This window comes from Trypanosoma brucei, chromosome 10 (assembly GCF_000210295.1).
Source record: "Trypanosoma brucei gambiense DAL972 chromosome 10, complete sequence".
NCBI classification, from domain to species: Eukaryota; Euglenozoa; class Kinetoplastea; order Trypanosomatida; family Trypanosomatidae; genus Trypanosoma; species Trypanosoma brucei.
The window spans coordinates 3,490,950-3,518,250 of record NC_026743.1 but is presented as its reverse complement, the minus strand read 5'-3'; the positions used below and the strand labels follow the sequence as shown (position 1 = coordinate 3,518,250).

General features: G+C 47.0%; 14 protein-coding genes across 14 annotated transcripts in view; 6 read left to right on the top strand and 8 right to left on the bottom strand.

Moving 5' to 3' along the window:
- Positions 1 to 3, bottom strand: part of TbgDal_X18110 (hypothetical protein, unlikely) — a gene marked incomplete at both ends in the record, with an annotated part of 339 nt that extends 336 nt beyond the window's left edge. Inside the window, one exon of the mRNA XM_011780670.1 lies at positions 1 to 3. This exon is cut by the window's left edge and continues 336 nt beyond it. Within this exon, the coding sequence (XP_011778972.1) occupies positions 1 to 3 (3 nt within the window).
- Positions 4 to 290: 287 nt separating this feature from the next.
- Positions 291 to 656, top strand: TbgDal_X18100 (hypothetical protein, unlikely; the record flags this gene model as incomplete). The annotated part of the gene is made up of 1 exon (XM_011780669.1): positions 291 to 656. One exon carries the CDS (start codon positions 291 to 293, stop codon positions 654 to 656), a length of 366 nt encoding a protein of 121 aa, XP_011778971.1.
- A 357-nt stretch (positions 657 to 1,013) lies between these two features.
- On the bottom strand, positions 1,014 to 1,487 carry TbgDal_X18090 (hypothetical protein, unlikely; the record flags this gene model as incomplete). Its single annotated transcript, XM_011780668.1, has 1 exon — positions 1,014 to 1,487. One exon carries the CDS (start codon positions 1,485 to 1,487, stop codon positions 1,014 to 1,016), a length of 474 nt encoding a protein of 157 aa, XP_011778970.1.
- A 426-nt stretch (positions 1,488 to 1,913) lies between these two features.
- Positions 1,914 to 3,635, bottom strand: TbgDal_X18080 (hypothetical protein, conserved; the record flags this gene model as incomplete). The annotated part of the gene is made up of 1 exon (XM_011780667.1): positions 1,914 to 3,635. The coding sequence occupies one exon, from the start codon at positions 3,633 to 3,635 to the stop codon at positions 1,914 to 1,916; it is 1,722 nt and encodes a 573-aa protein (XP_011778969.1).
- A 1,963-nt stretch (positions 3,636 to 5,598) lies between these two features.
- On the bottom strand, positions 5,599 to 8,061 carry TbgDal_X18070 (C-terminal motor kinesin, putative; the record flags this gene model as incomplete). Its single annotated transcript, XM_011780666.1, has 1 exon — positions 5,599 to 8,061. The coding sequence occupies one exon, from the start codon at positions 8,059 to 8,061 to the stop codon at positions 5,599 to 5,601; it is 2,463 nt and encodes an 820-aa protein (XP_011778968.1).
- Positions 8,062 to 8,360: 299 nt separating this feature from the next.
- Positions 8,361 to 8,684, top strand: TbgDal_X18060 (hypothetical protein, unlikely; the record flags this gene model as incomplete). The annotated part of the gene is made up of 1 exon (XM_011780665.1): positions 8,361 to 8,684. One exon carries the CDS (start codon positions 8,361 to 8,363, stop codon positions 8,682 to 8,684), a length of 324 nt encoding a protein of 107 aa, XP_011778967.1.
- A 308-nt stretch (positions 8,685 to 8,992) lies between these two features.
- TbgDal_X18050 (hypothetical protein, conserved) lies at positions 8,993 to 11,689 on the bottom strand (the record flags this gene model as incomplete). The annotated part of the gene is made up of 1 exon (XM_011780664.1): positions 8,993 to 11,689. One exon carries the CDS (start codon positions 11,687 to 11,689, stop codon positions 8,993 to 8,995), a length of 2,697 nt encoding a protein of 898 aa, XP_011778966.1.
- Positions 11,690 to 11,798: 109 nt separating this feature from the next.
- Positions 11,799 to 13,964, bottom strand: TbgDal_X18040 (hypothetical protein, conserved; the record flags this gene model as incomplete). Its single annotated transcript, XM_011780663.1, has 1 exon — positions 11,799 to 13,964. One exon carries the CDS (start codon positions 13,962 to 13,964, stop codon positions 11,799 to 11,801), a length of 2,166 nt encoding a protein of 721 aa, XP_011778965.1.
- A 341-nt stretch (positions 13,965 to 14,305) lies between these two features.
- TbgDal_X18030 (hypothetical protein, conserved) lies at positions 14,306 to 16,447 on the bottom strand (the record flags this gene model as incomplete). Its single annotated transcript, XM_011780662.1, has 1 exon — positions 14,306 to 16,447. One exon carries the CDS (start codon positions 16,445 to 16,447, stop codon positions 14,306 to 14,308), a length of 2,142 nt encoding a protein of 713 aa, XP_011778964.1.
- A 1,185-nt stretch (positions 16,448 to 17,632) lies between these two features.
- TbgDal_X18020 (hypothetical protein, unlikely) lies at positions 17,633 to 17,950 on the top strand (the record flags this gene model as incomplete). The annotated part of the gene is made up of 1 exon (XM_011780661.1): positions 17,633 to 17,950. One exon carries the CDS (start codon positions 17,633 to 17,635, stop codon positions 17,948 to 17,950), a length of 318 nt encoding a protein of 105 aa, XP_011778963.1.
- A 563-nt stretch (positions 17,951 to 18,513) lies between these two features.
- Positions 18,514 to 18,834, top strand: TbgDal_X18010 (hypothetical protein, unlikely; the record flags this gene model as incomplete). The annotated part of the gene is made up of 1 exon (XM_011780660.1): positions 18,514 to 18,834. The coding sequence occupies one exon, from the start codon at positions 18,514 to 18,516 to the stop codon at positions 18,832 to 18,834; it is 321 nt and encodes a 106-aa protein (XP_011778962.1).
- A 1,702-nt stretch (positions 18,835 to 20,536) lies between these two features.
- TbgDal_X18000 (conserved hypothetical protein, unlikely) lies at positions 20,537 to 20,863 on the bottom strand (the record flags this gene model as incomplete). Its single annotated transcript, XM_011780659.1, has 1 exon — positions 20,537 to 20,863. One exon carries the CDS (start codon positions 20,861 to 20,863, stop codon positions 20,537 to 20,539), a length of 327 nt encoding a protein of 108 aa, XP_011778961.1.
- Positions 20,864 to 25,055: 4,192 nt separating this feature from the next.
- On the top strand, positions 25,056 to 25,979 carry TbgDal_X17990 (ADP/ATP translocase 1, putative; the record flags this gene model as incomplete). Its single annotated transcript, XM_011780658.1, has 1 exon — positions 25,056 to 25,979. The coding sequence occupies one exon, from the start codon at positions 25,056 to 25,058 to the stop codon at positions 25,977 to 25,979; it is 924 nt and encodes a 307-aa protein (XP_011778960.1).
- A 650-nt stretch (positions 25,980 to 26,629) lies between these two features.
- On the top strand, positions 26,630 to 27,112 carry TbgDal_X17980 (hypothetical protein, conserved; the record flags this gene model as incomplete). Its single annotated transcript, XM_011780657.1, has 1 exon — positions 26,630 to 27,112. One exon carries the CDS (start codon positions 26,630 to 26,632, stop codon positions 27,110 to 27,112), a length of 483 nt encoding a protein of 160 aa, XP_011778959.1.
- Positions 27,113 to 27,301: the final 189 nt, after the last annotated feature.

Sequence of the window (27,301 nt, the reverse complement as noted above, 5' to 3'; positions counted from 1 at the left end):
CATAATCTCTTCATTAAAAAAATGGGAGAAAAGGAGGTAATTGTCGTATAGCTTTCAGGCTGCGCACCTCCACTCAGCGCACTATTTACTGCTAACCGATTCTACCTCATGTATAAAAAAAATATTTTTAAGCACATATATATATGGATATATTTGGGTTATATAAGAAGATAAATAATTACATGTGCAAAACATTCCCTTGTCGTCTCACATGATTTATTTGCACTGTTTCATTTTATTACGTTTAGTGCTTTCAATTAATATATGTATATATATATATATATATATATATGTATATTTATTTATTTTTTAAAAAATACCATTTGTATATATGTATATGTATGTATATATGTATACATGCACGTATAGTCTTTTTCGTTGGGTTAAGGTCTAACGCCACTCCACACACCCGAAGCCATGAGCGCTGCTCTCCTCAAGCCCGAAGAATGTGTGAAAATGCGATGGCAAGACACTTGTCAATCAGTGAAACTCTCTATTCTTTGTTTTGTTTCCTTCCTCAGTTTTTCATTTCCTTCTCTCTTTCTTTTTTTTTGCATTCATCTCTCCAGTACCACATGAAGTTTAAAAGAAAGAGATTAAAAACAGGCCCACAAAAAAAAGTCAGCAGGTACTTTATTATTATTATTATTGAATGAAAAGGCTAATTTGGCGAGTACAAAACAAGGGGAGCCAGGTAACAAAAAATAATAACAATAACAATAAACAGCAAGCAATCTGGGAAAGCAAAATAAAAAGAAGAGGAAAAAAATGTGGTGGAAAACTGTTAAATTCATCCCAGTAAAAATAAAATTGCCGCGCCACACAGCGGGACGTTACGGGACACTGGACCCAAATGGCTGCGTGGAGAAATAGAAAAGAGAGGTTGCACACATAAGTAGAAAAAAAGGAAACCAAAAAAGGAAAAGGACCTTTGAATAGTGGGAAAATACCCACGCTGAAAGAAAAGAAGGCTGGAACGGCAACGCACAAGAAAAAAGAGAGGAGGGGAAACTTTAAATACGGGAAACCGTAAGCAACAACAGCGACAAAATAACAAACGTAAAAATAACGGAAAACATAATTAAAATCGGCAGGCAAGGCGGAGACGCCCACCACAACCCCGTATTAACACTATTTAACAAATTAAATAAATAATCATAATAAAAACGATAATAAGCACACCTCTGAAGATATCCCCACGGCCTACTGAACGCGATCAGGTGGAAAAAAAAAGGCGCGTGCGTGTATAACTTTGCGTGCATCCGTATGCACACAATACTTAAAGCATATATATATATATATATATATATATATATATGGTGATGAAGGGAGGAAAGGGGGAAGGGGGAAAAGAAGCCATGACTGTTCTCAAACACTTCTCCCCGCGAGCCGGAATAGTGTCGCGTCACTGGGGAGGACGTCGGGAAAAGAAAATAACCAAAAAAAAAAAGCAAAAATGCAGTGAAAAAAAAAGGGAAACACACCATTCTTCTTTCATTCTCCGTTTTAATTCATGACATCAGGAGGTTTGAAGGGGATGCAATGAGTCTGGTGCCGGTATCGACCGCCATCTCAACAACTTCAACAAAAAAAATAATGATAATAACAAAAGCTAAAGCAGAGGGGGATGAGGCGCAACAAATCGTCTTTCATATATATCTTTTTGAAACTCAGGGCACCCACAGTGTGATTACATATAGGAACGCAGTGAAAGCCAAGGTAAAAGCAAACTGTCACTCACGTACACCGGTAGGTGACGGCTGTCTTTATGTATAAGAATCTAATAAGTATGTACATACCGCTTTATTTGTTTGATTCATTTTTATCGATCGACCTCTCAACCTTGCCCCCCCCCATTGGAAGTGGGATCCACCACGATGGAGGTGAGGAAGGGAGAAAAGCAACAAGACCTATCACCCCTTGCGGCGAATGGGTTCATCTTCAGTTTCCAGCGCGTCAAGGAGCGCTTGGGCCACGGCATCAGTTATCCTCAGCTCCACCATCTTTTGCTGCAAGGCGACATATCGCTGGCAGCATGTTTCGTCAAACCACCCATGATCATCGGACAAGCAAAAGAGGCAAGCGTGCTGGTAGCGGCATCTAAAGTTGGGACCCCGCTGGGCATAGTCACACCCTCGGCAAAACCCACCCGCCCGCTCGCGACCGTTATGCTTCAGGCACATCTCTCTGCCAAATTTTGACATGGTATAGAAGTAGTATGATCCGAACATGACGCCAGGGGGCGGAATGCCTTTACCGTTCCACGAGTCAAACAGGCGCACCACTCCGTAGAGATCCCTTCGGGCAAAACTCACAACCCGCAGATGCTGCAGCAACACCTTCGCGTGCAACTGCCTCAACATTTTTACCACACAACTCTTCGTACGCGGCGGCCACTCAGACGACATAAGCGGTCCACCGGGGCCGTTAGAGTTGATAATACGCCTCAACTCTTGATCTTGAGGGGTATCACGGTATAAGTCACTCAGCATGCTGTGATCCACCAAAGGAAACGGCAAAGAGTAGAGAGGTCTCCGGCCAAGATGCCAACTGCCTGGAGCCAATCCTCCCTTTCCAGATCGCGGAGCAGTGTCGGCACCGCGCTGGCGATGCTGAATAAACCCGCGGTGCCGTTCATTCATCGCACGCCCATTGCCCACACCTGGTAGGTCAATGGGCGAACAACATATGGCGAATGGAGGCACGTGACGCTGTTGACCCTCACACACTGCCGTGGCAGCGACGTGACGACCAGCGACTCCCTCATAAATGTCGGTTGTGTTGTCGAGAAAGTGCGCTGCGAGAGGGTCAGAGACGGCTGCGCCCCGTTTTGCGTTGCGTACCGTTCCCTCTTGAAACGAAGACATAGCAGATGATGTCCTCTGGCCTTGGGGTGCATAAACTTTGTTGATCGAAGTTGGCACCACGCTGTCGCCATTCGCTGCGAGCTGCGCAATGAGGGCTTCGACAATGTTCCCCTCAGAACAGTAGGTTGTACCAAAGTTCACCGGGAGTGCGCAAACTTCCTCACTCTCTGTATCCTCCTCTAGCGAAAAGAAGGGCCTTTGCATATCTGCGCTCTGCGGACAAACTTCCCCAATCGCGTTCGACAAATGCAGCTTTGGAGGAGTATCAGTAGTGTTAGCACAAACACCGAGTGGTATGGTCGGTGTCGGCGGGCGGGAAGAACTGTTCCAACACTCCCTCAAAGGGAAGAAGACATCCCAGTCACCGCTTGGTACCGTATTCTCAGCCAATATGGGTTCACTGCTGAAGAGGCTGGAGAGGGCATTGATGGAAACCCCATCCGCTGTGGGCGCAGAAATTTGGGACCTCTCTTTGTCACACGTAGGCAGAAACGTGTCGTAAGGGGGGATCCTGAAGCCGTCATTTACATTGGATGTGCACCGAGGGGATGGCACTGACGTCGGTTGGGCGTTAGATTGCGTAGCATCCCGCATTTCATGCACAGCGTAATCCTTAAGACAGCCAGCATCGTGAGATTCGGAAGGCCGCTCCCAAATGCCTGTCACCAAATTTGAAACCTTGGGGAACATCGGTGTGGGACTTGGAGACGTCGTACATCCCTCTTGATACACTGTGGACGGTGTGTGGAACTCCGCTGGGTACTCCATATCGTGTATTAGGTCCGGGCCGCCTGCGACGGAGAGATTGCAGTGCTTGAGTGCTACCTTCGTGCCTGCTAGCTCAAAGGTAGGTGGCGAGAACCCTTTTAAATCGCTCTCCCTCCCCCCTGGGTGAACGTTACCTCCTAATAATTAACACAGGATAAGAATTTGGATCACTCCCCCTCCCAGCGCAGAAATTGTATTCCTTAATATTGTGCGGTTGCTGACGTCACCGTCTCTAAAGGGGGAAAACAACAAAAATAACCTTGAACACCAGATATGAAAGCAAAAAAAAAAAAAAGAGCACACGCGTCGGTAAGCTAAAAAATGTGGCCAAGTAGCGTGCAGTATACCCTAAACACAGTGACAATGATAGGTAAAGGTAAAGGGGGAAGAAAGGAAAAGTATAAATAGGCGCTGAATCACATTTGAATAAAAAGATGGTATACACAATTTCAGGCAACGCAGAGACGAAAAAAGGAGTCAATAGCAGTAACCAGTAGAAACAATACCAAATACAGCAGAACAAAAAGAGCAAAAAAAAAAACAAAGCATTTACTACCCTCCCTCTTTACATGATTTTTTTTTTTCATCAGAAAGTGAAAATGACAAAAATATCAATTTTTCATATTATTTTTTCTTCACTCTTCACACCTCCCCAATTAATCCTTTAATTTAGGCCTCAACGCACATGGAGACGTTACTAAGGACCTCTTAATCCTTCTGCCGTCACTTCACGGTCCCGTTTCCCCATCCCTGTTTTTCTTCCATTACATCCTTCCCTCTCGTTACCTTTCCTCTCAAATGCTTTTTTTCAATTTATTTATTTCCTCACCCTATTCATATTCATCGAACATTCCCCTCCATATTGTTTTAGTTGTTCCACATTCACACCCCTTTCCCCTCTTGCTTCCATCATTGTTTCTCAGATTCATCTACTGTTTCCAGCTTAAACCCCATGCACTGGCGAGTCCACATGGCCATGCGTGGGTTCTTTTCTCTTTCCCCCTCTGCCTTCACTATCTGCAACACACACACATATACATATATGCATATATATATATATATATGGGGGGAAATATTTCTCCGGTGCTTAAGAAAAGATGAAACCGGATGCGACGTGAGAATGGAGGGTAGCACATGAAGTCATTTAGATGCAAATGCATAGGGCGATACTGCGGTTGGGCACCGCCTTGTGGGAAACGGTGAACAAGGAGGGACAGAAGGGGACTGAGAAAATTTTTTAAAAACAAACAAGCACGCAGAGTAAATAACAGAAAAAAAAAAAAGAAGGTCAGGAAAGCAAACCCAAAAAGGAAAGTGAAGGTTATCTCACTTCCCTACTTTGTTAGCTGTTAACCCACCCTCAACAGCAAGGATATGTTAACAAAAGTATTGTAATCGACGAACCAAAGAAGTCTTTCCCTTTCCTTTTCCACTTTCGCTCCTCCAGCCAGCACCCTTCCCTTTTTTGTTTTTTCACTCGTGTTTTGAAGTACAAAAGGGGGAGTGAGACGCGAATTTGGATTGTAAAAATATGCCTTTTGTAGCATCCACGAATATGAAGAGGAATATATATATATATATACATAACACATATATATTATCATTATATTACCTATATTAAAAGAGAGGAGGGGGAGGAGGGGGACACAGCCTTAATGTAAGCACATATGCATTGTCCGTCTCCCCTTTTCTCACTTCTCCCTGTTGTCTGGTCTTTTTTTTCTTGATTTCAAAGGGGAAAAACAATGGACAAGGTGGCGACGCTGACATCTTCGTGGTCACAATCCAAGAGAGATACTCCTCCACCTTGTTTTTTGTGGCACCAGATATGATAGCGACGTAAGCAAATATTAAGAGAAAAACAACAGCAAAAAGGAGAACACAGAAAAGAAAAGAGAAGAAGGAAACGAAGTTCAAGCATAAAACATTAAAAGTAATTTGCAGGCTGGAATGTCAGCCTACCTTATGGATTCTTCTTGATCTGGCCAAGAGATACGCCACGAGCGCGAGAGGCAAATTGAAGCGAACTGTTACTTTCACTGGCGTTGTAACTTGCAGGGTTGACGCAGACAAACATCAAAACTTTTGCCTGTCCACCCATGGAGTCTTGCAGCAAGTACGTCAGCACGGAGTTACGGAATGGGATGTGCTTGCTGTTCTGCGCCAGCCCGGAGATGACATCTCCCAGCGACGATAGCGACTTGTTGATAGCCACAGCCTCCTTCAACATCTGTCCCTCTGCACCTGTCTTGTCGAGACGCTCACTCCCCGCCAAGTCAATAAGCGAGAGCTTACCAAAGCACTGCATATTGGTTTCCTTGTTCGTTGTTCGGACAGTGATATACAAAACCATATGGGATCGGGAAGAGTGTTCATTCATATTCGTCTGGCCCTCACTGCGGTTTTTGTTTGCGTTCTCCATAATCTTTGTAATTTCGTCAGCGCACTGAACGGGAACTTCGGAAAGGTTTGTCACATAGGTACCGAACTGGCCACCCTGCTTCACCTCATAAGTCGTGGACTTGGACTTCTCCTTCGGAACCAGCAGGTCTCGGATCATCTCGCAATAGATTTCAAGCACAGAGACGGTAACGGTAGATTCATCAGTGTCCTTACGTTCGTCAATGATCTCAAACAGTCGCTGCAAGGCACGGGTGTTGATACCTCTGTCTTCCCCGTACCCACCCATTGTATGGGTCTTGCCACTTCCCGTTTGGCCGTAGGCAAAGATGCAAACATTGTAGCCATCCACAACGCTGTCAATGAGAGGCGACGTGTCTTCAAAGACACGGGCCTGCGGTGCATGCGGCGGGTACACTTCATCAAACTCGTAAACCTTCTGCCGGCCAGCGGGGTCGTTGACCCTGATCTCGTCGGCAGAGGGGAAGTCCATAATATTCGTATGGCCAGCAGCAACTTCCCTTGGTAGCAGGGGACGAACACGGCAATACACACGAATGTTGCCTTTCAACTCCTGAATCTGGTTGTAGTACTGCTTACGCAGCTTCATTTCCCTCTTATACAACTCCTGGGTGCGAACCAACAGTTGGCTGTTAGAACCGCGATCCTTTTCGGCAGCAGCGGCAATCGAAGCAATAGCACTAGTGAGCTGAGAGGAGTAATATGCGCTTTCCTTTTGGATATCGCTTACGTACTGCTCCCGCACCTCACGCAGCGACTGCCGTAAAACCTGCACAGTGTCCCTCATGGCCGTTGCTATTGGCCCCACATTAAGGGCAGGTCCCGATTTATCTTTTCCTTTGTCTTTCTCTTCAGAAATAGGCGGTGGTGGTGGCAGTGCGTCAGCGGCGGCTGCGGCGCCGCCCCCGCTTTTCTCGAGCACCTCTATGCGTTTAGCATACTCCTGCAAGGCACCCACCGCTTCTTTATTTCTTGCCTTAGCATCCTTGTATTTGTTATGCATGTCTTCGTACTTACGGCGCATTTCCTCAAGCTGAGTACGCAACTGCATCGTTTCATGACGCTCCTTCTCCACGAGCTGCTGTGTAGCTTCCTGAGCCTGAAGCATAACTTGTTGGGCATTTTTAGGCGCAACGCGAGCACGGAGTTGTTTCGAGTACTCGTCATCACTGTCACCGCCATTATCCTTACCCCTCGTCAGAGCCCGCGACCTTGCCGCTTCACCCTCACCCAAATCAACGCCTGTCATGCATTCGTAGAGCTCGAGAGCGCGGGAAAAGCGCTCAATCAACTGCATAAGATCAGATGCAATGCTTTCATAGCTTCCTGATTCCAACATTTGCATGCACTTCATCTTGTGATTCTTGCACTCCCTTGCAATGGCATCATCCTGGACAAACTTGGGGTTCTCAAGGGAGTACTCCAGAGAAACAAGGTCACTCTGAAGCTCGGCCAACACGGCATCGCACTTCTTACTTTTCCGGCTGTCGGTTACTCCTGTCGAACGCAAAGAAGCAGGAGAGCTCGCGTCGTAACCCAGTGAGGACCCGGTACCATCATCCCCTGCCTGACGCAGTGCCTGCTTGCACGCCTCACCCGTAGTTTTGCTCTGAGACAGCTTCTTGATGCACTGGGCAAAGGAAACAGTGTGGTACCGCTTTTGCCACCCAATGACAGTAGAAATTATCTTGGTAGTTACTTGTGGCGGCCCTGCCTTAGCCAACTTGATAAGGCGATCCATCCACTTTTGCGAGGAAAGCATGACAGCAAACGACGGACCACAGTTGAGAGTCACCTCGTCCAGAATGGTCATACTTGCCTCCTGCTTTTCGGGCACTCCACTCTTCAAATTGGTTTTGACGACGTCAAGCAGAAACTCTGCGCCTCCTTGCCTGACGACGTTCGACAGGTTCATAATGGTTTCACGCTCTGCGGACACGTTGGAACTGTGGTACAGCTGCTCCAGAAGTCCACTTATTTGCTGCTCGGGTTGTTCCGCAGACATCTTTCTGCAGCACAATCAAGGATGGAATACAAACAATAGCAAACGTTGAAAAAACTATCAGTGAGGCGTTCCTCTTTATATTACGCAATTATAGTAGCTAATTCTTTTCCTTTTCCTACACTAGCGATAGAATTTTGGCAGATAGTTGAGTAAAAGGTATATGAAGATATTGACGCCTGGAGCACCGAGCCCCCACACCGAGAAGCGAAACAGGAGTGTAAAACTTGTAGAAAGTAGGATAAGATAGGGAGACCCTGACGTGGCCATTCTATGGTACCATCCAAACTCAGAAAAAGGAAATGGTAAAAAAACACCACCTGTCACAAAACGCAGTAATACAGACTGGAGACATCGCACACCGCACTCCTCCCAGGACGTCACTGGTACATCTCCACCACATACCAACAAATGCATGGCGTAAGCGGGACAGGTGGAAAGGGTTGGTTCGACACCGCCTAATACCGAACAGTCGGAAGCTGCCGCGAGAAAGGCGGTGTGGCTCGAGAGCAGTGATGCGGTGTCTAATGAAGCGGCCCCTCTCCATCCCCGAACACTTCCCTTTCCCACAGACCAGAAGCGAAAATAACTTGATACAATGGGAATACATAAGTGTGTGTGAGTGAGAGAATAGTGGTCCTCACCTTAAACGAATTCCAAGCGTTCCGCGGGGCGTTCCAAGAACAAATTAACGGCGACTGACTTATCGCCCCCATTTATGTATGTAATTTCAACAAACAATGTTCAACTTTCATAAAGTAGCAAGAAACACGGGTCTAATGACCACACCTTCCGTGAGAACGCAAAGCACGAGTATTTGCATATATCGCGTACACCCTCAGTACCCTCGAACTGAAGCTCTGCGGGATCCCGATGTGGTCGGCAAGCAATCACAAAATAGGAAATCATCACATATTTCACCCTTCAACTCCACCTACTCGGTAATGGGCCCTGATCCATCGTACTTTTTGGGGTTCTTTGGGCAACCTGGAGGCGCTGCCAAATGTGTTAACCACCCTTTCATTCCAGCCTTGAACCGCGCGTGGCAGAGTGGACAAACGCTGTGCGTGGGGACTGCTTTGATGCAGGACTCTGCTGCAATATGTCTCTCGATATCCTCTACGCGCACCGCCTCCTTGCATCTCGGGCATTCACGAACCAAATGCCGGTTCTCGCATTCGCCAGTGAGGTGCTGTTGCAACGTTGCGATTTCGGTAACCTGGTCACACAAAGGACATGGGCAAAGCATGGGGCACGCGCGAATGAAGTGAATATCCAAAGAGGCTTCCACAAACCCTTCGTTGAATTCTCCACAAAAATGACACGTTTTTGATGCAGCGTCACGTCCTGCAGAGGCACTTCCTGTTACGGATCCAGCAGAAGTCGGCGTCGCACACGGAACAAATCCGGTCCCTGGGAGCAATCTATCACTGGTATCAACCTCCAGAGAAAATCCCCCATCGCACGCCCCGCCCGTCAGCTCAGACAAATAATGTTCGACGGCACTCCACTGAGTTGGTTTAAGAACTCCGATACTCCTTTGCGCAATACTGGGGGCGACAAGTAATAACTTAGCAAAGAGGGAACTTGCGGCGTCCCGCACCTCACCGCTAGAGTGCTGCATACAGGGCAGCACAACTTCTGAAAGAATATTTTGGGCCTCAAGATTTGTTGAAACTGCACCGTCGGCACCGTACATATCTACCAGGTTATTCAGCACAGCTATGCGCGAGGCGTGCACCCTATGCGGCACCGTATGTTGTTTCTTCCTTTGGGGGTTGCTAACCAGGGCCACCACAACGACATCAAGCGCTGATTTGGCAACTGATAGAAGAGCAGATTCTGCGCGCTCCCGTATACGGTTGTTGCTGTCACCTAAGCGGGCCACTAGAGCCGACAAAACTGGTGATAAGTGTGAATTCAGAGATGATAACGGGGGAACTCCTTCTAACTGTTCGGCAATTGCATGAACCGCGTCACAAGAAGCGATGACAACTGGCGTAGTCGCATCGTTTAGGCCACGAGTGGGAAGAACCACGTACGAAAGTAGCATTTCCGTAATGTTATCCGCGTGGCCCAAAAGAGAAACAAAAACAGATGGGGTGCATATGGCTCGAATGGCTGCCTCCCGAAGTTTCCCCCTTTTCCCAAATAAGCAGCCACAACAAACAGACCCGAACACCTTCTCGAATCTCTTTCCCTCCGCAACCGATTCGTCTTCTACGTCAAGCTCAAGACTTTGACAACCAGAAATCGTTACTATTGCACGAAGAAGTGCCTCCTCCCATTTCTCTTTCCCTCGAATGACACATGCAGAAAGTGCATCTACATCACCGACGACATCCGCAATACCGTGGTCCCGGTCGTTTCCACCCGTTTCGCCGTCAACGAGCCGGTAGTATCCAGCACCACCTACAGGTATTTCATCAAACGTCGAAGGTGAAAACACCCTAGGCGCTGGAGGTGGTGAAAGACCCCCGCATTGATTTTCTTCCTTTTGCTTTTCATCTGAACATATATTGTTGTGTTGAATATTCCGCACTTCCACTGCGTTGTCGACTGACCTTCTACGAATCGTGTGTACCCGATTTATCGAGACCAAGTAGGCGGTTCTCCGCATACCCTCGATATCATCCCTTAACTTCTTCGCGGAAGCATAGTCCTCCTCCTCCACGGCAGCATTTTTCCGCTGCTCTAATGCGTAAATCTCCCTTCCAACATCCTCCAAAGTGGCCAGCACTGGTTTCAACGCTCCAGCTAGGTCATAATCCTCGGTCATCACTGCATGCTCTTTTACACGAAGAAGTTCCGCAAGGCGGCGTCTCGTTACGGCGTCCACCTCCCCGAACTTATCGGATCCCGAAGGAGCAGATGGTAACTTATTTAATATCGGTGGCAACATCTTCTCCAGCGGCGCCTCCACCGTTTCCCCAACCACGCAAATGCGCTTTGTGGATTCACGTTGTATACTCTTCACAAGCCGCCCGTGGCCCGTCATGGCAATGATACCCACTTGATTAAAGGTATTGAAACTGGAACTATATGGATTTAGTATCAAAAACTTTACGAAAACGCACTTGCGACACACTTTAATGGTCTTAAGTTCACGGATACCGACTGCACTTTCATTCCCAGCAGAAAAGTGCACATAACCTATCCGCTGAAAGTTGCTGTTTTCGTAGGGCGTAACCACATTCAACTTTGTGCTCCCATCACTAGCCTCAGCAACGAAGACTTCAATGCGTGTTGGTATATTGCTTTCGTGACAAAGTACACGAATATAATCCAGCTCCACTTCGCCACTGAAACTGAGTCCAAGTTCTTGAGGATATGTACACAACCTGGCAGATTGCCAACCGGTTGAGGTTTGGGTGTGCAAGCGTAACGCAGTCGCAGGAAAAATTGCCTCTTCGGAGGAACAGTAACACAAATACATATTCAGCCTACGACCATACTTACTCTCGGACGCAAAAGCATGTTCTGCCATGCACCTCGCCTTCAGTTGTTCCCCCGTACCGGAACGAGACAAAGTTGACCACACAACGATATTGGGATAAAGGAAACAAAAAAATTTTTTGCTGAAAGCAGGAGGTGAAACTAGTATAGTAACAGAAAATGAATATTTTTGCATAGTGTTAATGCAGTTCCAATTGCATTTGAAAACACGGGGTGGATTTTAAATTCCCTTCTTATTATCCCACTTAAACGCTACTGTTATATGCCCTACCCGTGCAGTCCACTCAACAAGATCGATCATCCTCTCCCTCCTCCGACTCGTCTTCATTTTCTTCATCACCCCCTTCATCTTGTTCATCGTCATCCTCACACTCTTCCTCACCTTCACAATAATCCTCAATTTCTTCGTCCTCATCCCCACAACCATTTGATCCTCCCTCGTTCTCTCGAGTGAAACCCAATTTATGGATAGGAGCCACAATAGAACTGGGACTAAATTCGACAACGCTGTTCGGCAGCAACACCAGATACTGCTTCATCTGGGAGGCAACGTGATCCAACAGCGCGGTGAGATGCTCAGAAGGGCTTTTCGCATCCTCGGCGGAGCCGACAGTCTTACCAAGGCACAGGGAAAGGTTAAAAATAGTGGAGGCGCGCTCCACATCCGACAATGTCAGGCAATCCTTCAACGGAGAGCGCATCACTGCCCACGGGACATTCCTTCCATGGTGGATTTCACGGATAAACGTGCGTGCCCCCAGTTTCAACACGTTGCGAAAATCAGCGCGCTTCATAGGAGTTGCACATCCCCTCTTCCCATTTCTTCTGGAAACAACGGAGGAAATTCTTACAAGCCTGTTAGGGGTTGCGTTACTGTATGATGCGTCAGGAGGGGCATTCTGTGTGCTCTGCTGACAAGAGGTGAAGGTCGTAGAAGCCGTCAAGGAGCTGCTGCACATTCTGCTCATTGTTCCCGCGTTAGAAACAAGTGATGGAGATACGTAAAACCCTTTCTCCCTCCGCACTGTTTGTCCCAGTCGTGTAAAAAAGCGTCTGGCAGCATAGAATTCCTTCCGTTCACTCGTAGTGTCGCTGTTGCATTCATTAGGTTGACAGAACCCCTGAGCCAGGTCATCCTTGTTCATTACGGCTTCGTAAAGCACGTGACCAACAACCTCGGGGTCAGCCAAGCTCTCAATAAAGGTCTGAGGCTTAAATATAACCTCACTTCCGCAAAGATTGAATAGTTCTCGCTTTAAAGTGGCATCCTCCGGAAATTGTAGCACCGTAACTTCCTTTGCATTCGGAAAGGCAAACTTCACATGACCCTCACACGACTCATTAGTGGGGCCATTTACAACCTGCAACTGAGCAGCGGATACTGGGACGATACTTGTGTTGGAGTCGTCGTGTTGGAAAAGCATGCGACACAAAGTTCGCCGACCCGTGTTTGGAAGACCAATAACGAAGCAACAGATCTTTCCATTGAGATTGCTCTTATTATTATACTTCGAGCACTCATTGCTTGCACGAAACCGTTTCAAAAGGGTACTCAGATGGTGAACGGTTTTTTCAAACCGATTCGAAACCAGGCAGAACGTAAAATAAATGCTGTCACCAATATTCAAATCATCGTCTCCGTCACTGACACCGATGTATTGCTCGGACAACACATGCGCCAACAAAGAAATCTGGCTGATCAACGCATGAACCGACACAAGATCACATTTGGTGAGAGCGAATAGAACTAGTATCTTCCTTTTTCCCCCAGCGTTCCTGTACGCATTGCCCTCGCGCACGATAGCGTCAAGAAGCCCCCACGGTAAGCACTGGACTGCACATCGAGCGTCGAGGGTCACCACGTAGGCGACAGAAGGTACCTCGGTAGACGTTTCGGAGGTAGGGAAAACCAATTCCATCAAGGTTCTGTTAAATTGATAAGAAAAGTTATTGGATTCAGAAACGGGTATGAATGTAAAGCACTTCTTACCCTCTTTTACCTGGGTCGACTTCCCAACATTTTTAGCAGCTTCATGATCACTGTCTTCTTTATTTTTGCCCTTCTGTCTCCCCCGCTCGACGCGGGCCTCCTCACGGACCTGAAGAACTCGTCGAAGTATGCTTTCTTTGTCAGGATGAGCATTTGAGACTTTCAGTGCCAACCTCGCCAGCTCTCTAGTCCTTTTCGTCCTTTTCGGGCCCAGGCCAGATTTTTTCATTGCTTTGGCAGCCTTACGTAGATCACGTTTATGCTCCCTTTTCTTCCGCTCTACCTTGTGACGCTGACGGGACGTCACGCGCTTTGAAGGCCCACTCTTTACTTTAGGCATTTGACTTCTACTGAGCGCACCTTCAAAAAAAAAAGATTCAGAAACGCAATGCAACCTACTAGCAATTAAAGAATAAAGAAAATTTGAATCGAAGAGCAAGCAAAAAATATATATGAACATACACTGCACACCTCGTATAGGAATAGGTTAAATCTAAACGGAAATGGGCTATACACAACCACTTGATGTAATAATAAAAATGGGAAAGAAAGGGGAAATAGTCCCTTTGTCTGGACACCGTTGCTAAGTGAATCTTCCACGATATTTAAAAAAATAAAAATCATCACCCACTCACATACGTATATGCAGTTATATTCGTAACGAACGTAAGCGAAGATTTAGAAAAAATATTTGGGAAAAAAAATAGAAAAAATGTAGCCCTTCCTACCTATCGCCTTTCTTCCCTATATTTGCGCCCTCGCCGTACATACTACAAAACTAGGAATAAAAATTCACGTTTCCTAAATCTGCGAGACAACCGCATTTCCGTCTAATCCTACCACCGGCTGCTGGACCCCATCCGGATATATGATAGTTGGAACCACGAATCGAAAGTCTGTGAAATCCACGGATGTCAACATCCTTTGGATGTCCGTAACAGAGGCACGTGATAGCTCCACTTGAGTATTTAAGATACTACTCTCCACAACAGCCCTCATTTGATTTACTAAGGCAACATCCATTAACCGGTTCAACGACCGATAGAGCTGAACCATTCTTGGGGCGGCATACCGACGCTCAGCACTATCCGAGGCTCGAAATCGCTCAGGACGATTGACATATTGTTCCCACTCGGCTATGATACTGTCGAAGTATGGCAGCTTGCCGTCAATAGTTCCCCCCTGAACCCACCGCTTCATTCGCATGCACCTTTCATCCCATTTGTGCCGGCGATCATAGTCAAAATCGGGATGGTACCAAGGAAGTCTCCGCGTCTCCGGGACATCTGGATCGTAATTGTTGTAAAAATCGGCCCAGGTTCTGGCCATTGGATTTTTTAGTTTATTGTTCTTTATATTTGAAAACGTTGCACTGCTTAAAATTGCGTAGTTGGTGTTGTCAGAAATCCATTCGTTGTACAACTTCTCTTGCGATATACCAATAGGAACCTTTGCCCAGTTGTATTCGAGGGGAGCAAGCAGGTACCGTAATCGAAAGTAAAAAGCATCGGTCTTCCATAAGCGCGGGTTGGGCATCTCACGCATTGCCTGCTTCAGGTATTTCTCGTACTCATCAAACCTCGTAGAGTAAAAGTCATCGTCTTGTCTCGCAAGAACACGTTCCGCGTTAATACGATTTGATTCCGGATGTGTTTCCCTAATAAGGTATTGGAACAGCTGTTCTCTGTTCTTTGTATATAAATCCTCCATCGAAGTTTCCATCATAGTTTCAATGTCCTTAACAAGTCTACGATACCCACGTCTGTTTTTGCTAGCATAATGTTTCGGTTGGTTATACCCGCTTTCAATCCAACCCTGCATTTCACGCCTTGCGTTCTGGCGATCAGGGTCCACATTTTTAATATACCAACCTTCGTAATCCAGGTTTTTCTCCCAATAATTGGTGCCATCAGCTTGTCCTTTTTCAAAGTAGCCTTTCGACGTCGACCACGAAATGGGAATCCTACCTGCAATCTTAGCGAACTCCTTTTCGCTCTCCTTTCCGAGCCAAGACCAATGTCCATCATATGGGCCCTCCCTTCGTTGTTCCTCTCCGTTCCAGAAGGCGCGTTCCTCTTGCATCTTCCCCTCCTCCCGTGTGTAGCCACGCACAAGTTCGTCTTGGCTTTCCCATTCAAAAAATTTGGCAACCGATGCCCGCGTTCGCCTAAACAAAATAACCTCCTGGTATTCCATCCATCCATTATGTAACAAATGTCTAATAGCATCAGGATCTTTCGTGTGCTGATTTTGAAGGAAACGCTCTCGTATCTTCGATTTCATCTCTGGCAGTGGCGTAAGCAACCAGTAGTAGTGTTTAACCATTGGCAGCCCCTTAAGGCAAGAGCGATAGAGAGACATCATAGCGGCCTTTATCTCCCAGTTTACGACAGTGTTTGCTAAAAGGGTAATGTCCCCCTCGCGCTTTCCTGTCGCCGATGCGTACGAGAAATCTGGGTGATGGTCCTCAAATGGCGGAAGTGGAACAACATCACGATAATCTACACCTTCTTTATCCACCGGTTCCCGCACATAGTTATTGTACCTCATGGTACCAGGTCCTCCAGTAAAGTATGGTGCTTGCTCAAACTTGCCTAACGAAGTATCAAACTCAGGAGCCTTCAAATTATCAGAGCGATCTCTTGGCTCATTTGGATCCACAACCTGCTTACTCACCAACTCGCCTTCTTTTCGGGGATAGCGTTTCTCAAAATAGGAAGGTGAACCCCTTGTAGAATATATGCCCTGTCGATTATCCTTCCCAGTGGCGCCAGGAATAGGACCAGTATGATGTCCTTCACTTCCACTTCCAGACAGCAGTCCAGCCTTAGTGCTTTTCTTGTCGTTCCCACTGGAGGAAATACTTGAAAGTATTTTACAAGTAGCAAACCCAGGGGTAGCGATGGCGCTCACCCTACCAGCAAGGCATGCTCGACGAAGCATATTCTTGGTATTTTCCTAAGACAAAACAAAATCCCCACAATATCGAGTCACCGAGGGGTATGATAAGGGAGGAAACAAAAACATATGCGGTTAGCAATCAAAAAGAAAAGACCAAGCATCGGACACGATATCACGAAGTGAAAGGGGAGGGGCCGCACGAGCACCTTTCTGAAACCGCAGCTCACCAGAAGAAGTGCAAGATATAGAGTCACATGAAGAAGCTCCGTGAAGCACACTGTGGAAGGGGTACGGCCTTCTGCTGCATGAAGGTTCAGTTCCTATATCCCTAAAATAGTCTCAGAGGATACGGGATGCTACGCACACGCACAGTCAGCGAAAGGCAGTCGGAAACGCAGGAATAGCAGGGACAAGAAGCGACAGCAACCGTATATACGCCATGAGAAGTAGCAGCAGAAGAGCACTGAAAACGGACAAAAACGCCCTAGGAGTCAAATTACCAACCTGTCCTCGCACCACCAACACCTCAGCGTAAAAGGTGGGCGAAGAGCAGTGAAAGAACCTGCAGCGAGGCGTGCTAAAGGACTGGACGAGGGTGCGGTACAATTCATCCAAAACAACAATAATGGCAACTAGTGCGACAAGCAATCGCTGTCTTTAAAACCACAAGAGGGGACCGCGCAAAAGATCTGTGGCAGCGAGATCCGACAAATGAAAAGGAAGATGCGTAGCCGACCGTGCGATGACAGTGACCGACGAAAACGACCATTGGAAAATTCAAAGGAGTTAGAGATAGCTATCTGAAGCAGCCCTCCCCGAAAGCAAGCCGCTCTTCGCCCCACGGCAACACCTCCCACAAAAGCGGGTAACACATTTTAAGGCCGAAAGCCTACATGCTTCAATTTCAACGGACCCATACCTCAAATAGCGCCAGGACCGTACAGAGCAGCTACAGATTAACTGCCAATTCTCACTCATCGCGGCGGGCACAGCCAGTCTCTACACTTCTCCGTGGCCGGCAGCCGCGCCTCTCACGGAAGCGGCTCAAGAGACAATGAGGGCAATCTTCTATCCTCAGAAACGCGAATAGCACTTGGCGCCGATTGAGACGCCGACGACGCAAGCGAAGAAAGCCGCCACCTCACGGCCAAGAACTATAAGCAACATAACCAGAATGGAGGCAAAAGCTCCGCGCACCGGCAACAACATAAAAAAAAGATTCGCTTGATGTCCTTACGGTCTACGGGGAGGACACTGTACAGCCCGGCCGTAACACTAAATCGCAAAGGCCCCACGACCAGATGCCTCCCTCCGGAAAAGAAAACTGAGCACCTGCAACCCACCCGCAGCAACACTAGGCTTCAGCGGAAGCGCCACCACATGAACTCGCCCTGGGGCGCGCCACAGACCTGCACTCGGATATGCGGAATCCTCGGAGGGACTCCAGATACGCGAAGGCGGACCCATCGACGACGCAAGACCCGTCAAAACTACTTTGCAGTGGTGGTGCCAAGGCAGACTCCCGACTCATCTCCCAAAGAGTGAGCGAAATGAGGTTAGGTCCTCCGGAAAGGCAAATCGCTCTTTGAGACAGGCGGTTAGGGAAAGGATCGTCTCCTGCCCCTTGTTTCAGAGCAATATCTCGTCTGCAGCAGAGGTTGATCAGCTCAACGCCACTTGAAAGGGAACTGGCGTAACAGCCTCAGGTGGAAGAGCAGTGTGCGTGTGTGGTTGTTAGTTGGAGTATTCCCGGACGTGAATTTGTCCGCGTAACAGTGCACCTTCTCCAATTCCTTGAACTGACACGCTCGCTTCCGCTTACCCTCCCCACGGAAAGTAGGAGCCACAACAGGAACAGCAAAACGATTCCCCGAGGCTCGCCTTGACACATTTGGTCACTGCCGACAAAAGACAGCACATGATACTGTTTCATGCCCACGTCAGCTCAGACAAACAACTGATATCCTGTCTGTGCGCGCTATTTCCATGGAAGTGCACTGAGCAACCGCCTCTGAACCGTGCTTCAGAAGAGTAAAAGCAACCGAAGCGATTGGGGACTGGAGAAATATCCGCCGCCGTACAGACACACACTTTTGCAGCTATTATTCATGATGGAACGAACGGGGCAAAGATTATCGGGCAGGACAATACCAGAGGCCTTACTCCATGGGAAAAGAGGTGGCCGAAAAGGTAAGGGAGACAAATGTCCCCACAAACAAATAACAAACGGAACCACCTTTGGCTGCCGAAGCAAGTGCCTTCATATGACTGTGCCCGACTCCCAAGGGTGGCAAGAGAAACACTCCAACACTGAAATATGGGAAAAGAATAAACCAAAAAGTCAGCAGACAAGTTGCAGCCTGCTTAGTGGAAGCCTCGGTATGAGAATCACGCCGCACGGAAGGAGAAGAGGAGCATTTGCCCTCTAACTCCGAAGACTTCCGGAACATCAAACACTGCTCTGACACGCGTCCTGCATGGCACTTTCACTGCAATACCGCCCCGAAGAATATGGGAGAGAAAACACTGCGAGAACATATGACGACCGACGAGCCGGTGAGTGCCTCAGACGCATTTCACAAAGTGGACCAAAACAGAGGACAGTGCAATAAATACGTAAAGTTCATGGAGGCAACGCGCCCACCCTCTCCGCAGCCTCCTTCCCAACAGAACGAGGAGCAGCAGCTCGCTTAGACGAACCACTCTCAAAAAATGGATAGTTCAGCATAGGGTATGGAAAAGTTACGGCACTCGGCACCCCTCTGTTAATAATTAAAATGAAGTTCCTTCCCTTTTTTAACATGTCTGCGGAAATGGAACCTCCAACGTCCAGCACGGTTTCTTTGTGTGTAACATGACGCCGGTGGTGCGACAAGAGAAAGGAAGCATCATCGTTCACACACCACGAAGTCTGTACATTGTTGTATTGCGGCTTCGGGAGCACTTGGTTGCATCCAACCTAACAAAGGCGGTGTTCAGGCTGCTGGAACACCCTAGGCGGCTCCCGTTCACCTTTCTCATTGGCGGAGAATGAGCGGAGATTGGTGGAGCACAAAAGGTACTCCAAGTAACGTTTCAATACGTACGTGGAATGGTGACATGCGAGATGCAGAAAAGGGGGAAATAGACTTCAGGTTGCCGACATAGCGATAGAATCTGCATCGACGTGGAGAGTCGGGATGTGTGGGAAAGTGGCCGCTGGTCACTCGCCGCTGCACGAAAATTGAGCTATATCATCGCAGGCGTATCATAGAGCATAAACGAGGATGGCGCCCTCTATGAACGTAGCGGCCTGCAACACAGGAGTGCAGCATCCACGTCATAGGATTGGGTGCACAGTGTTGACTGCCAGGAATCGTGCACACCATGCACGGCATAGGAACTGGCAGAAACTTCGCGACGTTGTGTTATAATGAGTGTCAAACAAAAGCAGAGATTATTTATAGAATTGTTTCCCCTAAAGAAAGTGTTAAGTAGAAGAAACAAATTTAATACAGCATCTTTGTGCCCAGCTTCGGTACGTGCTTTTCACTCACCTCAAGACGGAAGTTAAAACATGATACTGTACAATGTGGGGGGCAGAACCGTTGTAACGATACGGCTCCTCCGAATGAGCAAGCGTTATTGTTAAGCCAAGATTAAAGGGCTGATGGAAAGCAATATGTGACACATAATATGCCAGAAAACGTTTACGCACATAGCAATCCACTGAGGCGCCACGGAGCATATCACAGTGTGTGTTTAGGGGAGAGATTTGAGCTGAGGGGCAGGAGGCCGACACACGAATGAACCGCGGACACCAGACAGATTCACATCAACACTATTGTCCAACATACGTTTCACGTCGCGCAATTAAATCAGACCTTTTATTTCATGGAGAGGAGGTGCATAAGTTCCTGGAGGCTGTCGGAATCATGAAGCCGGTGCGGCGATTTCAATGAAACGTTACCACACCCATTGAGTTACCAGTAGTCGAAATATTTTCGTGGACAGTGTGTTGTTGAAGGGGTGATCATACGGGTATATAGGGGATTGGAGACAGTTTGCATATTGTCTTCCAGTAGTGTTATGGTACCGCCAAGTGCGCGTACTCTCGTCAAAAGGACGAGGAGCCGCACCCACTCCCCTTCATCATGTCTCTTTTCGCGTCCGTGCGGAGCTGGGTAACCCGACGGCGCCCCAGGGGCTGCAACAGAACGCTAGTGGATGAACCGGTGGGTGGTTGCATGCGATCACCTGAAAACAAGACGATGGGGAGAAGTAGTGCCAGGTTGGGAGGCGGAAATTACCTCTAGAAAGGCTGACAATGTAGGGAATGGTCGTGGGTAGCCATGGAGGGGATCTGGCGTGAGGAGTTTCCACTTCTTCCACTACGTGCTGCGGAGAAATGGTGCCGCAACGAAACTGAAAACGCGTTCTGGTACGTGCTACAACTGACAGCCGGGCTGCCGGATGCATTCGCCGGCGGCGGCGTGGGGAGGCTCCCGCGAGGGTGCGATAAGCACTGCCGAGGGGGAATAACTGTACAGGGGCGTTGGACCAGCGGTCACGTCACCTAAATTAGCGGCGTTGTATTGAACAATGCGAAGGCACGTGTACTGACTGATTTTGGGGCGCGGGGAGGGGTGGCTCTTATTATCTCATGAGGACCAATACGAGCGGCAGGTGGTGCGGCCGCACCACTCCTCAGTGGGCGCCGATGCGTCGGCTGCCCCTGTTGTGGTTTCTGCGTTGGTATGGGAGGGCTAGCCATGACGAGGCACGTCACCGGCGGGTTCAGGGTGTGCGCCCTCTCTTGCTTTATCCACAATTAGGACTGCTTTCACGGCGAGAATGGGTAGTCTTCAAAATGGTGATCCACCAGCAATGTTGACAATTCGTTGGGGCCGGGGTAAAACAACTGTGGCGATAGGTCGGAAACCTTCATGAAACTACAAAGATAGGAAGTTCGAGGGGGTATGTGGTTGCTTTTTGTCAGGTGTGTAGGGAGGCATAACCAACGGATGCGCCGTGGGACAGGCAGGATATGGGAAATTAAGGTTGACGATTTGGTGATCACTTTCGAGGTCTAGGAAACACACACACACACAGAGAGAGAGAGAGAGAACTTCTCTTTTCCCTCTCTTTTTTTTTTGTAAGGAATCGGGAGTTTAAGTGTCAGCAGCAGCTGCTGACTTGATATTATTTTAAATGGACGTGTGCCGATATCTTTGCGGGAAACGTTGCGTTCACAGTCTCATCGACCGCTATGCAGCTAACAATGCTGTATAGAAGAGTGAGGTTTCTTCGGGCATTGCTAAAAAAAAAAAAGAAAGAGAAAAACGTTCATCGTTAAGGCGGTACCGAAATGATTTTCTTTCTCGGTTCGGTGGGTCAATGAAAACTGTGGCTTTATACCATTGTGGGAACTTCGAAAATAAAATGTAATGACGCATGTATTGTCCAGGGAATTGGTGATTGTTTGAAGCAATACTGCGTCAACCTACCAAAATCTGAAAGTGCGATGCCAGTGGGTGAACCAACTTTCCTCTATGGATTATCTCTTTTTTCATGGAAATTCTGGTTTTATCAATAAGATATTTGGTTGTTATTGCCAGCGGATGCGTGTCGGAGCATGAACAAGGATAGTTTTGTGCTCGATCGCCGTTGGAGTGTCTGAAGGGTATTAGTTATGGTACGGAAGGCTGGATGGTCGCATGAAAAGCTATGCGTTAGGGCCATGGACACTGTTTTACTACCGACTTCGGGTAATAATCATTGTCGCTTGTTTGCTGCCGTTAACAGAAAAAAATGATGTGTGGAGCGGATTTGTTTCCATGTTGAGTAATGTTTGAGAAAAACATGAACTCAGTGATGTGAATTTAGAGGGGATAGAAATATGGAAAATTCGGTCATTGTTCGATGAGTGACATGTGGAGCGTGCTGCCACTGTTCTGTCCAGTGGATTGTTAGATCATACTCATTGTGCTGCTGTTTGTCAGGAGTTCAGCGTAACTTTACAGACTAAAGGCTTTTAAATAAAAAATAAATATGGAGGTCCTGTTAGCAATGGAGGAAGACATTTGTCTGCTACTATGACTGCGGTTAGATTTCACGATGAAAGAAGCACGGATAATGTCGCTGACACACCAAATGTCTTAATGAAGGCAGGACCGCTTCTAAGAGAGCGGCGGCTGAGCTTTACGCCTCGCATGCCACAAAGCAATGAATTTTAAAAAAAAAAAGCAAGGCGTTGGTACCGTGAGAGGAAATGAAATGCCTAACCTAGAGTACCGCGTTCGACTCAGCGCTCCGATTCATCCGATATATTACTGGAAAAGGTGCAGAGGCCTAGTGGATGCTGGGTTTAATTTGTTTTTGTGACACAACATCCTAAGGTAATTTTGTTTAGAGAATTTTATTTACTCTGTGAAAGGTATCCGTAGGGGTTTCTTGTTGCGGACGGTGGTGATGCTGATTTCGTTATGCACCCCCGTGACCGAGTCGAGTATATGGACTGCGGGGTTTAGCCCTGATGGGCTTTGGAACCTCACGATACTTTCCGTCAGGGTCGTTCCCCATGTTCAGACCATCTCCATCTTGGAAGCGGTGCTAATATATGAGTTGCGTTTTCGCACGGTGACAACTGGCCGTATATTATTATAATTTCCATTTATGGACGCTACTTCTTGACGCTCGATACAGTTTGAACTTCTTTCACGGATCTAATTGCTATAACAGTAACGATGATATATCGGTACAAAGCTAGAACTTTCAACTTGTGCGGTACATCGTTTGGTTTATGCAGTTTCTGATGCGTATAGGGACCTTGTTTTTGTCACATAAGGGTTTTACTTGGGGGGTAGGTTTGGATCTTCAGATTGTTGTAGATACACCTAAAAGGAGGCTTTCCCCACCTGTAGTGGGATGTAGTCGTGGGTGTGAGATCACCTCTCCGGTTTCTAAGACACTTGAAAGGTTTGAGTTTATTCATTGGGGTGACTTAAACGCATTCTACGAATCAATGTGATAGGGAAAGAATAGTAAAAAGAAGATCACGGAAATAGTTCTGCGAGCACCGACTATGTTTAAAATGTGAAGTTGTGTAGTAGGTGATAAGTGAAAAATTTGAGGTTCAGCTACCGGAGACATGAACCCTAAGGTTACCGTTTTCCCACACACACTTAACTAATCGTGATCAATGAAGCACGCGTGGTGGAAGCAGTTAATTCACTGGACGCTCTGGTGTCAGAAAACGTGTATCTGTCCTGCTGCGATTGAAACAACAACTGACGTTCTTTATTTTAAGTGCAACAGAAATAATCGGTCATTTGATATATTGGACGTGCCGTTTGCTGCTGATGCTGCTATATCTAAGATTGATGGTAACTTTCATATTAAAGGGTGAAAAGAAAATTAAAGGCGATTTGTATGGAAGGCATAGTCAGAATTGAGATAGTCGCCTGGCCAACTACACGAACTTTGTTAAATGGGGGTCCCGAAGTGCTTGAGTTTCGCTATGCGATGATTTTAATTCCGAAGTACTCTTGACCATCTTCGGATTTTTCTTTCTTAGTTCTTTTGACTTTCTCTTTCATACACATCGTAGGTGCCGGTAATTTGGAAAACAAGTGAGACGAAAAACGAATAACGTATTAAACGTATGCATATGAGCACGGAACTGTATATATGAGCGCAATTTCGCATTGTTTCTCCCGTTTTCACGTTCTCAGAAGTGACTTCTGTCGCCCACTCTCCGTAAGAGAGTTTTTGTTGACCAACCGAGGTAGTTGCCATTTGCGCATGTGTGCTCCATCTTGATATAAAATTATATCTAAACATTTTATCTCATGCACTTGGTGCCTTCCTCTTAAATTGTTTGTTACTTTCCTGTGTCAGCGTGGCTTCTCACATCCCTTTCATATTTACATTTTTTTTCTTCAGATTGATTCATCTTTTGCAATGAGGTACATAAAAATGGATATTTAGGCATGAATTAAAGTATTGTTGTTTAGACTATATAGAAAAACAAGGCAAAACTTAGGCAAAGCAGCTGTGTGTATTTCCCCCAATCTACTTTTCATTTCTCGTAGGCATTTAAACGGAGAGGAAACAAGGAATTCCTTGTAACGCATCGAATATCAAGTGCCCCAAATATACATGTATACGTAGATATACGAACATTTAAGGGACATGCGTCTACGTGCAGGAAGATTGGTTCAGAAAATTGCACGTATTTTTCGGCCCGACTAGCCGGGCCTGGTGCATATGGACCGTATGACTAATGACAACATTGAGCCAAGATTTGCATATATAGTGTAGATTACTCGTCCTTCCTCAATGATTTTGATGTTAATAACAGGAATATTTTGGTGGTGTCCCGTGGCTACAAAAAAAAAAGATGCAAAAGGTGATAAACAAAATAAAAAAACACTCAGCGTCAAGAAGGGTATATGGAATCAACAGAAGGAGTCAATTATAACTGCTTAAATTTCTTTCACCAAAAAGAAAGATAGATATGTTAGCATAATAAAGAATTTCTGTAAGTACATCATCGATAACTACTAAACTATTAACCCTCATCGCAAAAAATTATTTTTTGCTAAATAATTCCTTACTGCTATATATATTTTCTCTCAGGAAGTATCGCACACCTTTTTGCATTATCAGGATGACGGATAAAAAGCGGGAACCGGCCCCCAAACTTGGGTTCCTTGAGGAGTTTATGATTGGTGGTGTCGCTGCCGGTTTATCCAAGACGGCGGCTGCTCCAATCGAAAGAGTAAAACTGCTCGTACAGAACCAGGGAGAGATGATGAAGCAAGGCCGACTGGACAAGCCATACAACGGTGTCGTTGACTGCTTTCGGCGCACCATCAGCACGGAGGGCGTGTATCCGCTTTGGCGAGGTAACCTGTCAAATGTTCTGCGTTACTTCCCAACTCAGGCGCTGAATTTCGCCTTTAAGGATAAATTTAAGAGGATGTTCAACTACAAAAAGGAGAAGGATGGCTATGGCAAGTGGTTTATGGGTAACATGGCATCTGGTGGTCTCGCTGGTGCTGCATCTCTTTGTTTTGTGTATTCCTTGGACTACGTCCGTACCCGTCTCGCTAACGACACGAAGTCTGTGAAGGGTGGTGGGGAGCGCCAATTTAACGGTATTGTGGACTGCTATGTCAAGACATGGAAGAGTGATGGCATCGCTGGGTTGTATCGTGGCTTTGTGGTATCCTGTATTGGTATTGTTGTGTACCGTGGTTTCTACTTTGGACTTTACGACACCCTTCAGCCAATGCTTCCTGTGGACACATTCATCGTAAACTTCTTCCTTGGATGGGCTGTGACTATTGTGGCGGGGCTTCTTTCTTACCCGTTGGACACCGTTCGCCGGCGCATGATGATGACATCAGGTGCTGCTGTGAAGTACAAGAACTCGATGGATTGTATGTTGCAGGTAATTAAACAGGAGGGAGCTGCATCCCTGATGCGAGGCGCTGGTGCAAACATCCTGCGCGGTATCGCTGGTGCTGGTGTACTTTCCGGCGTGGATGCGCTGAAACCCATTTATGTGGAGTGGCGCAGATCGAATTAGTGATTTCATTGAGGTACGTTGTACCGTCATCTTCTGTTTTCAGTAGGGTGCGGGATCACGGACGCGGTGCGCGCGGGGGAACCTGCCTTTGATGAGATATATGTTTGTTTTAAGAAAAAAAAAATAGGGCAAAAGGCCAAGAAGGTCACGATTATCATGAGCGGCAACGAGAGCAAACTGTGGAAGTGGCTTTGATGCATATTAATTTCTCTTAGCACGGTGACGTTTGTTTTAATTCTTTAGCGTAGGTAAGTAGTAGTCTTGCAGTTTGGAGTGTATGCATGGACACTATTGTTGAATGTTAGGAATAGAATGTGCCGTTGCTGGTTTTTATTTGTTACTCCCGACTTATGGGGGATAATGTTTTAGCGATTCATTGTTTTTTTGTCGTTCACTTAAATGATAATTAGCAATTGATGTATGCTGCCCTATGTTAGTGCGTGTGGCGTTTAAAGCTCTGTTTAGGAATGTTTTTTTAAGGTTTCGTGGGTGCAGTAGCTGTGCGAGTCTTTTTTTTTTTGGCTCGTCGTCAGTTACCGTCCCTGCCACATCTTTAACCTCCTTAATTTTTAATTTTTTCGCTTTTAAAATACGCAGCACTAATTAGAAAAGTGAAGGGGTCTTTCTTAATTATAGTGTTAAACTAAAAGATGGCTCGCGGTCAAATCATGACGGGCCAGGACTGGGAGCCGCAAGTGTTTAACATCCACAACAGGAAAAACACTCAGCAGAGGCCGACTCGTGTAAGTGAAGCGGAGGCGAACCGAGCACTGCAGAGGGGTGGCAATGTGGAGGTAATCAAGAAGGAGCATTTCCGCTCCAACGTGCAGAAAGGAGGACCAGGTGCAAACGCAAAACGGTTGGATGAGGATACCGAGACACTGAAGGTGAAGCGTGTGGACAATGGACTTCGCCTAGCAATCCAGAAGGCACGCCAAGCGAAAGGATGGACCCAGCAGATGCTCGCACAACAAATCGCTGAGCGAGTGGGTGTGGTGACTGAGTACGAAAACGGTAAGGCTGTGCCTGAGGAGCGCGTCCTTGTGAAGATGGAACGGGCGTTTGGAATCCATCTCCGCGGAGTGAAGGCCGGACAACCGTTTGGATCCGCGAAACCCCAGCCGAAGAAGTGAATATCCAACTCGTTTTACGACTATGTTTATGCGCCTATCACGCTCTGTTTCGATGTTCCTGCATGTTATTCCGTTATTTACAAGTCATCATTGTTGCGAGTGAAATGTATGATGTTACGGGAAGGGTGGCGACGATCAGGGGTGATATTTGCGTGCGCGATTGTGAAGGTAGGGGAAAGGGGAGTCGGC